General features: G+C 38.3%; 1 protein-coding gene and 1 pseudogene across 2 annotated transcripts in view; both read right to left on the reverse strand.

Annotated features, from left to right (window-relative positions):
- Window positions 1-690, reverse strand: part of LOC306857497 (formin-2-like) — a 62307-nt pseudogene extending 61617 nt beyond the window's left edge. The window contains exons 1-3 of the transcript in view: window positions 616-690; window positions 411-533; window positions 139-231 (exon numbers count right to left, since the gene is read on the reverse strand). The product of the transcript in view is annotated as a formin-2-like (transcript). The remainder of the gene's footprint in view (window positions 1-138; window positions 232-410; window positions 534-615) is intronic.
- A 5355-nt stretch (window positions 691-6045) lies between these two features.
- On the reverse strand, window positions 6046-10052 carry LOC306857498 (muscarinic acetylcholine receptor M3-like; the record flags this gene model as incomplete). Its single annotated transcript, XM_079397474.1, has 2 exons — window positions 6046-6745; window positions 9205-10052. The coding sequence occupies 2 exons, from the start codon at window positions 10050-10052 to the stop codon at window positions 6046-6048; spliced, it is 1548 nt and encodes a 515-aa protein (XP_079253600.1).
- Window positions 10053-11018: the final 966 nt, after the last annotated feature.

The following is an 11018-nucleotide window of genomic DNA, read 5'->3' on the forward strand; positions in this document are numbered from 1 at the left end:
GCAATGATGTGTCCTGTATTGTAGGGATCTAGAGTGGCATGGTGATGCAGGACTCTTTGGACACTAATTGCAGCACACGAGGTGATATTTCCCCCACGCTGCCCAGGGACATTTACAACAGCCCTTTGTCTACATTACGGCCCGATGCCTGGTTTTGTCCAGATTGAAGCCTGCCTCATCCACATAGATGAACTCATGTGGCAGTTCGCCGGCATCAAAATCCAGAACCGTCTGTAACAGAAAATATTGAATAGTGTTCCTGAAAACACACAGTAACTACAATGTCTATATTTTCACACAAGTAGGGGCTGGGTTGGGTCAGAATAGACAAAGCTACAGGCAAGGCAGGTGGCAGCATAAAGCCTCATTCCCACATCACAATATACTGTAGTATGTAAAGTGACACATACCTGCACATAATCACAGCGCAGATCCTTGACCCGGACACTGTTGCTCTCAAATGGCCCCCTGTACAGCTGCTCCATTCTGAAGTTATGTTTCTGTAGGATGCGACTTATTGTAGAAATCTGACCCTGTTGATATTGTTGAATACATTCTATTTGCATTTATGCGTTGGTGCAACTCACGAAGTTGGATTGCATTATTTTCTCGCACCTTTTCAATGATGGCAAGCTCTTGTTGTGGAGTGAAGAGCCGTTTCCTTCCACCTTGAGGAGGTCGTCCAACCATTCTGTAGAAAATGCCACCACAAGATGTCATTGGTTAGGTTCTGTACACTGTACAGCACTGTAACATCACAATGGAATTTCTTTACATATACTTCACAGCACTACCCATCGTTGTATAGTACAGTTAGTACAGTAATACTGTAATATGATACAGAATCATGTGACACATACAGTAGGTCCAGTCTGGAGTAGAAACTTGAAGATATACCAGTTCTCCAGTCGGAATGTCCTTATTATCGATGCTACTGTGTAGCGACTGAGGTTAGTGTGGACTCTTTACCCAGCCTCCATCATGGACAGGCCATGATTTATCACATGGTCCACCAGAGTAGCCCTGATGTCATCTGATACACGTCTCCACTCCTCGTCCTCATCCGACTCCTCTCTCTCTTTATCCTCCTCTTACTCTGACTCTCATTGCCTCCATGCTTGCAAAGTTCTCAAAATGGCTCACCTGAGGCCTATTTGTAGTGCTAAGGCTCAGACCGATTGTTGTTCTGTTTCCTGTGCAAGTGCACAGAAGTTTAGGTATCGAGGTTTTGGTCTAAGCATTCGGTTTTAGTGTGTAAGTAATAGGCAAAAACTGTAAACAACATTTTCAAGAATCATTTTATGCCATGCAAAACTCCAATACTTGATGTCTTTATTATTATTATTTATTCAATTTTTTATTGTATTTGTGTGTGTGTGTGGGGGGGGGGGGTCTGTGATTGTGTGTGTGTGTGGGGGGGGGGGGGGGGTGTCTGTGATTGTGTGTGGGGGGGGGGGGGTCTGTGATTGTGTGTGTGTGTGGGGGGGGGGTGTCTGTGATTGTGTGTGTGTGGGGGGGGGGTCTGTGATTGTATGTGTGTGTGTGTGTGTGTGTGTGTGTGAGTGAATACTGGTGTGACTACTTTTACAAGAATATCAGTCTGTGTAAAAAAAAAAGCAGCACTGGATAAATGTATTAAATATTTAGCACCTCATACAAAATATATAACCACAAGAACACAGTTGGCTTTATTGATCAAACATCTCAGTAAAGACAAAACTCATATAATCTTGAACAGCAGTTTATCATTTATCACTCCCAGTGCTATAGTAATCAATATAAAGATGTATATTATCCTGAATAAAGAAACAGTGAACCAAAGTGTTTCAGAAAGTGTCTTACGCTATAATAAATAAGGTTTATATTATTTTTTAGGGATTTTATTATGACCACTAGAGGGAAGTGTAACTCTATATTTGATCTGAACTCTTGTAAAAACCTCCATTTTTAGAGATTTTAACTTCTGAAGTCAGAATCACACAAACAACAGTACTGTATCTGAACAATCAGAACCATCTGTTGCTGTTACAGCAGTGTAATATACATGACATGATCACTGATCGAGGGATCTTTTACTCCAAACATACTGGAAAAACAACAAATATTCACAGGACAGACAGATATTATCAGGCAGTCGTTCAAATCTCTGTCAAAAATACACTTTTTATCAAGAGGAAATCTGAAATACCCCATCATAATCAGAGATTTAGTTTATTTTCAGAGTCATATACATGTTTTTGAGGGCATATTGTTTTCTAACCATATAAAAACACGCCATATTTATTTATTTGAAATCAACGCCACTCCATCTTGGTTTCACATTCAAACACAACCTGAACTACATAATCTGACAGAAACAGGCACTAAACTCCCAACCAGATATGCATAGAACACAATAATCAAATATTACATATCACAAATAAAAGAGGAATTCATTATTGATCATTTTCCTCCCACATTGTACATTTATAGAGTTTTTCTTTTTTGCCTTAGTTGTTTTTGCACAAATTTTCCGCAGTTAAAACATAAAAAAGAGGATAAAATCCTGCTGAACTGCTCAAACGTGTGTCGTGAAACAGCAGCATTTGTTCAGTGAGGTCACGACTGAACTTAGTTCAACTAGCCAAGTGCACACTAAAAATGGCCAAGTGCACACAACAAGACAGAAGGACATTTAACACTCACAGCTTTGTGTCATATTGGTTTACACCCATTTACGTTTATGCAACTGGCAGACACTTTTATCTGTTGCATTCAAGGTCTACATTTTATCTGTTCATGCATTCCCTGGGAATCGAAGCCATTTACATGTATGCATTTGGCAGATGCTTTTATCCAAAGTGACTTGCATTGCATTTAAGGTCTACATCGGATCAGTTCATGCATTCCCTGGGAATCAAACCCATGACCTTAGTGTTGCAAGTGCCCTGATCTACTGTTCAGCTACAGGAATGCATACTACGCAACTGATCCACAATGCAGAAATCACAAGATCATTTCCTCCCCGACTGAATCCCAGTATGAGTTCTCAGACTGCAGGAGGGTTTTGCACTTGTTTTTACACTGATTTGCACAGAACAGGAAAAAGAAGCCAAAAACCAGGGATGCGATGGCGTTTAAGGAGACGTGGGCAGCAGGTTGTTTTTGGCTCCGTCTTCCCACGGCCTCGCCCTCCGCTGGCGCTGCTTCACGCTCTCGCCGGTTTACTGGCTCCTTTCTGCTCTCAGGGGGTTAAAAGTACAGAGGAATCGTTCTTTTAATCTCAATATTTTACACAAGTATCTAGCCAATGATTTATTTGAAATAAAAAAGTTTCAACATTTAATTGTACTTCAGTACTTGCATTAGACATTACAGCTTCAGGTTGCAGTCTGGAGTTTTTTGCTGCCATCTCACAAATTAAACTTTATTACAATAGTCTGCTTAGGACATTATACTAACTATAAGTAACTTTGCAACTGCATGTCAACTAACTCTCATTAGAGTCTTAGACTGTTTGGTTAGGGTTAGCAGAATAAGTTGACATACTTGCAAAAATACTTATAGTCAGTGCAGGGCAGATTACTTACAAATTGTAATCTGTTACTAATTACATATTACATGAGGAAAATTATAGTTTGTCACATAATATATTGGATTACACATATTTGGTGATCTATTGACTACTTTTTGGCATAAATAGAAAATATATTCTGTTCGTTAATGTCAAAACCATGAAGTGTTTTAAAGTGTAGTACAATCTAGTATTGAGTTTTTGTAATCTGATTACCTCACCCAGATTACATGTAATCAGTAGACTATCTGTTGTGTTAGCAGATATTCAGCAGACCATCTACTAATACTCTAATGACTGCTAGTTGACATGTATTTGCAAAGATACTTATAGTTGGCACAATGTCTAAAGTGGACTATCGAAATAAAGTGTTACCCTAAAAACATGAAGTGCTTTGGTTTTGTAGTGTGCACTTGACTTAAAGTGGAAATACATTTTTAAAACATTCACGAGGGCGAAATCAAACCCTGTAGAAGTTCGTTTCAGCAGTAAAACAGTACAAAATCACAGAGAACCACGACTTGGAGCATCACAAAACACCCACATAAACTCCAATGAAACACATAAACCAGATCAGTGAATGTGATAGGGATAGTTCACCCAAAAATGATAGTATTTTCTTCATACTACGGAGGTAAGTGGCTAGCAGCTATTTTTTGGTTCCCAACATTCTTCAAAATATCTTCTTTTGTGTTCAGCAGAAGACAGAAAGCTTTGAGGGTGTGTAAATAATGACAGAATGATCATTTTTGGGTGAACTCTTCCTTTAGCATTAAATTAAAGTCAAAATGAAACCTATTTTATGTACATTATGAGCCAAACCTGTGAGAGAATAATGTAGGGTTGGACAAAGTGATTGATTTAACCCTCTGGTGTTGTTCATTTGGGAGTCAAAAAACTGACCGGAGGCCATAATCGTGTAAATTTTTAATTTTGCTAAATTAATATACTGCATTTAATTTCAATATAGTTTTTTTCTTTAATATTTTGTATTTTGAGTGTGTTTCATGTTACTAATTAATATCCATATCTAAATTATGGACTATTTTCTGTATAAATGTAAAGAAAAAAAAGAAAAAAACAATCTCTCTAATGTTTTTTAATTAATGCAGTATTTAAGTTAAAAATAGAGCAAAAGTATTAAAAATTTATTGAATTGAGGCAGATGTGTTACACATTGTGGAAAAAATAAATAAATAAAATCATCTGTAATACCATGGAGTAGCCATTAGATGCCAGTATAGTCCTATATATTCAGTGCTGTGTAATCCTTAGTTACTGAGCAGTGTTTCAGGCATAATTACTTAAGTTTTGTCACCTCTTTATTGCTGTGCACTTTTTTCTGTATTGTGGCTGATTTTTAGATTGTACACACAAAAACATCTTTGTATTTTTAGTTTTTGCCTATTTTCCATTCATTTCCTATGGGACACAAATGGGACTATTTCTTTACGACATTTAGCTTTTTCAAATCAAGTCCATGTTTTCTTGTTTGTTTGTTTGTTTTTGAGGACACATAGCAACTGCCACAAAAGTCACAGAGTTTCCGATAAAGTAGCAATTTTTTTAATTTCCAAAAAGTTTTTTTTTTCGGTCTAAAATGACCGAACAACCCCAGAGGGTTAAAAAACATGAGCCCTTAAATACCGCATGTCCCACCTGACTCTGTTTCAGTAGAAAATACGTCAACACAGGAAAGAAAACGTCTCATTTGCGTAGTTTTATCTGCACAGGGTGCAGCAGATATATTTAGTGGATGATTCTGAAGTCACACAATCCATCGTGTCCGGCTTTAACTGAGGCACCTATAAACTAGTGACGGGCAACGATTAATCACAATTAATCGCATACAAAATAAAAGTTTTTGTTTATATATGTGACCCTGGACCACAAAACCAGTTATAAGGGTCAATTTTTTGAAACTGAGATTTATACTCTGAATAAATAGCTGAATAAATAATCTTTCCATTGATGTATGGTTTGTTAGGATAGGGCAATATTTGAAAATCTGGAATCTGAGTTTTGATATATTTACGGTAGGAAATTTACTAAATATCTTCATGGAACATGATCTTAATATCCTAATGATTTTTGTCATAAAAGAGAAATGTATAATTTTGATCCATACAATGTATTGTTGGCTATTGCTACAAATATACCTGTGTTACTCATGACTGCTTTTGTGCTCCAGGGTCATATATGTGTGTGTACTGTATATATTTATTATGCATATATGAACACACACACATACAGTATATATTATGAAAATATTTACATGTATATATTCATATAATTTATATTATATATAAATATATTTGATATATAAGCATAACATATTTTTCTTAAATATATACATGTATTTATATATATACGTAATAAATATACACATATATCATGTATTTTGGATGCGATTAATCGAGATTAATCGTTGCCCAGCACTAATATAAACATGAATACTGTACAGCCCTTCAGAAACGATGCACAAAGTTCCTCTAGTTCTCCGCGGGACTCTGTTTCCGGTAAGCGGCCGCGGGCTGCCTCTGCTGGAGCTGCGGCTTGTTGGGTTTGTTCGTCCGACGCCAGCGACACAGCAGGATAGATCTGAAGGTGGTGCGAAAGGTCTTGTTGCAGAGCGCGTAACACATGGGGTTGACGGTGCTGTTGACGTAGCACAGCCAGTATCCCAGAGCCCATAGCGTCTCGGGGATGCACGCATTGCAGAACACGTTCACCAGGACCATGATGTTGTACGGCGTCCAGGTGATGATGAAGGCCAGGAGGATGGCGCTCAGCGTCTGCGCCGCTTTCTTCTCTTTCACCAGAGAGACCTTCTTGCGCTTGTTGACCTGCGTCTTGGCGAAGCGTTTGCCGTCTTTGGCGTTGGGCTGATCTTTGGATGCTTTGGAGTCCAATCCCTTTCTGGAAGGTTTCGTGTCTTGGTGGAGGTTCTCGGAGATCGAGTACATGGCTTCTCCATCTTCCTCCTCCTCCTCATCTGATAGGTCGACGGACGCGGCGGTTTCGTTATTATTCCAGCTATCGCTGCTTGAGCGGTCCGTCTCGCTGCCGTGACTCTTCCGAGCTTTCCGACTCAACGGCCAGAACCAAAAACGCCCTGTTTTGGTTCTCCCCGAGCTTCTCTGGTGGAGCTCGTTACTGCTGTGACTGCGTGAGCTTCCCGGATTCCCCACACTGTAAAAATTAATCATGAATCAATAGTGTGTATATTTTATTAAAGACATCTTGGTTCAGTGTTGTATAGAAAAAAATGGAGAACTTTTCACTAAGAGATAAGTTTTCCTCTCGCTTCAAGAGAAGCTACCTGAGAAACTCTGCTCAAGAGCACCGAGGGCAAAAACTGCTTTCAACACAAAGCATGCTCACAACAAATGTTGATTTAGTTTAGTTAATAGAAGTTAATTGATAAAGCAAATCTATTTATGACATTATTTTTGACAGCATCCTCATCTTACAGCATCTTTACACAAGTGCCTAAAACTGTTAACAGCACTGCAGCTTTGCAGGAGGTCTCTTGAAGCGTCTTGGAGACTCAGTTCTTCTGGATTTAGTCTCAGTTTGTTCTGTTTCTTCATGTCATTCCAGACAGACTGATGATGATCAGATCAGATCAGATCTCAAAAATCTCACTGGATTATTACAATTAATGGATAAATTAATGTTTGGGAATTACTGCTGTCAAACGATTAATCGCGATTAAACGCATCCAAAATAAAAGTTTTTGTTTGCATAATATGTGTGTGTGTACTGTATATATTTATTATGTATATACAGTATAAATACACACACATTCAGTATATATTTTGAAAATATTTACATGCATTTACATGTCCATATTTACAGGTGTATCTCAAAAAATTAGAATATCGTGAAAAATTGAAATTTTTTGTAACTTATTTAAAAAAGTGAAACTTTCATATATATTTTAGATTCGTTACATGTAAATTAAGACATTTCAAAAGTTTTTGAAGTTTTTTTAATTTTGATGATTAGAGCTTAGAGCTCATGAAAGTCAAAATCCAGTATCTCAGAATATTAGAATATTTCCTAAGATCAATCAAAAAAAGGATTTGCAAAGCAGAAAAGTTCAAGTTCTTTAAAGTATGTTCATTTCTGCACTCAATACTTGGTCAGGGCAAGCATCTCCATAAAGCTTGTCATCAGATGGAAACATAAAGTGCTCCAAAATCTCCTGGTAGACGGCTGCATTGACTCTGGACTTGATAAAACACAGTGGACCAACACCAGCAGACGTCACGGCAGCCCAAATCATCACTGACTGTGGAAACTTCACACTGGACTTCAAGCAACATGGATTCTGTGCCTCTCCACTCTTCCTCCAGACTCTGGGACCTTGATTTCCAAATGAAATGCAAAATTTACTTTCATCTGAAAAGAGGACTTTGGAGCACTGAGCAACAGTCCAGTTCTTTTTCTCCACAGCCCAGGTAAGATGCTTCTGACGTTGTCTCTGGTTCAGAAGTGGCTTGGTAGCTCTTTTCCTGAAGACGTCTGAGCGTGGAGACTCTTGATGCACTGACTCCAGCTTCAGTCCACTCCTTATGAAGCTCTCACAAGTGTTTGAATCAGCTTTGCTTGACAGTATTCTTAAGCTTGCAGTCATCCCTGTTGCTTGTGCACCTTTTCCTACCCAATTTCTTCCTTCCAGTCAACTTTGCATTTAATATGTTTTGATACAGCACTCTGTAAACAGCCACAGCTTTCAGTAATGACCCTCTGTGACTTACTCTCTTTGTGGAGGACGTCAATGTTCATCTTCTGGATCATTGCCAAGTCAGCAGTCTTCCCCATTATTGTGGTTTCAAAGAACAAGAGATACCCTGAATTTATACTGTAGGGATGGTCATTAATTGAAACTCAAATATAAATATTCTAATATATTGAAAGACTGGATTTTGACTTTCATGAGCTGTAAGCTCTAATCATCAAAATTAAAACAAAAAACTTTCATTCATTTACTTTACATGTTATGAATCTAAAATATATATGAAAGTTTAACTTTTTGAAATGTTACAAAAAAATGCAGTTTTTCACGATATTCTAATTTTTAAAGATAAAGTACAGACACTTGAAAAATGCACCGTTTCCGAGTCAAAGAGAACAAAATCGTCACTTCCTGATAAACTGCCACTAAATATATCACTAAGAAAACTAGGAGAAGCCACTGAATATAATAATTTTCCTATATGATCAATTACTTGTGGCTCAGAGCGAGCAGACGAAACACAATAAATGCCATCAATGCTTTCGGAGGCGGATGCTGCTGTTTGGGAACGCAGTCGTTTAAGACAATTATACAGAAATACTTTGACGACAGACTTTATGACAACATATCAATGCTGTGAACGAGATCGGTCCACTGCTAGTCAAGTCATCCTGTCTCATAGAGCAAAGTCACATGACTTTTTCCTCAGGAATTTATTCGGTTTCCACCGTAGTTTATGCACATTTTTTCTTATCTGATAAAAGTTCATCCTACTCAAATGTGCGCATTAGTTTTCTATGCACTTTTTAGAATTTATGCACATCTTTTTTTATCCGATTTTCCAAAATACGCATAAAAATGGTGGATGGGAACATAGCTAATGTCTCAATAAGTAGATAGCTCATACCATTTTTGCACGGGTTCCTCCGGACTCCCCTGGTTCCCTGAACCCTTGAGTTCGGCGAGCTCCTTGGAGCGGTTCTCCGTCTCCTTGTAGATCCGCCAGTAGAGGACGGTCATGATGGTCACAGGCAGATAGAAAGCAGCGATCGCTGTGCAAAAAGTGGTGATCGGCTCCGAGAGGAACTGGATGTAGCATTGGTTCGGAGGAACCGTCCGCTCCCCAACGAAATACTGCCAGAAGAGGATAGCCGGTGCCCAGAGGATGAAGGAAATGGACCAGGCCAATCCAATCATGGTCATGGCTCGCTTAGTGGTCCGTTTGGCTCTGTAGGTCAGCGGACGGGTGACGGAGAAATACCGGTCGAAGCTGATGACCAGCAGGTTCATCACTGAAGCATTACTGGCTACATAATCAATGGCCAGCCACAGATCGCAGGCCCAGTTCCCAAGCGCCCAGCGGCCCATGATTATATACGTAGTGTAGAGGTTCATCGAAAGCATGCCGATGATGAGGTCTGCGAACGCCAGGCTGAGCAAATAATAGTTATTCACTGTCTTTAACTGCTTGTTGACTTTAAAGGACACCAGGACCAGGATGTTCCCGGTGATGGTGACTAAAGAAAGCGAGCCGCACAGGAACACGATCATAATGATCTGCCAGATTGTATGTCCACCGAGTGGATCCGGTGACTCTGTGGACAGAAGAGTGGCGTTGCCGGTCAGATTGGCGGCTTGCGAATCATTGGCGGTCCAGAGGTCATGTGGTACGAACGCTGTGACGGGATTGGCCCGCATCCCCGGGGAGCTGTTGGTCAGGAGTAATCCAGGCTCGGCGCTCAGCGTCAGGTTCATGGTGGCATATTCTGTGGATGAAGCTGACAGACGAGAGGCATTACATTTAGTCATTTAGCAGAAGCTTTTATCCAAAGCGACATACAAATGAGGACAATGGAAGCAATCAGAATCAACAAAAGAGCAATGATATGTGAGTGCTATGAAAAGTCTCTGTTAGCCTAACGCAGTACACGTAGCAAGTTTTTTTGTATATATATATATATATAATTATAAAATAGATAAAAAAAATAGATAGAATAGAAAAAGAATAGAGAAAACCAATCATAAGAGTCAATTTTAAAAAAATTTAGATTTATGCATCATAAATAAATCATCTCTCCATTGATGTATGGTTTGTTATGATAGGACAATATTTGTCTGAGATACAACTATTAGAAAATCTGGAATCTGAGGGAGCAAAAAAATCTAAATATTGAGAAAATCTCCTTTAAAGTTGTTCAAATGAAGTTCTTAGCAATGCATATTACTAATCAATAATTAAGTTTTGATATATTTACGGTAGGAAATGTACTAAATATCTTCATGGAACATGATCTTAATATCCTAATGATTTTTGTCATAAAAGAGAAATGTATAATTTTGATCCATACAATGTATTGTTGGCTATTGCTACAAATATACCTGTGCTACTGATGACTGCGTCTGTGCCTCAGGGACACATATAGAAAACAAGCAGTTAGAAAACTAATAGAGTGCATGTCTTAAAGGGTCGTGTTTTTTTGTTTGTTTTTTTTTATTAAAAATTAGCATTAAATCATTAGCATGAGAGAAGCATATAAATACAGAAAACACACTTGATCTCACACACCACTCTCGGATTCTATCATATCTTACAGCTTATAACAACTGCCTCAAATTAATTATAGAAAACACTGATTTAAAAAAATGTGTTTATTAGTAAAATATATATAAAAATTATGCATTGTATTACTATTAAAAAGAAACTAACTACAATAAATATAT

This window comes from Barbus barbus (genome assembly GCF_936440315.1).
Source record: "Barbus barbus genome assembly, chromosome: 38".
Taxonomy (NCBI): domain Eukaryota; kingdom Metazoa; phylum Chordata; class Actinopteri; order Cypriniformes; family Cyprinidae; genus Barbus; species Barbus barbus.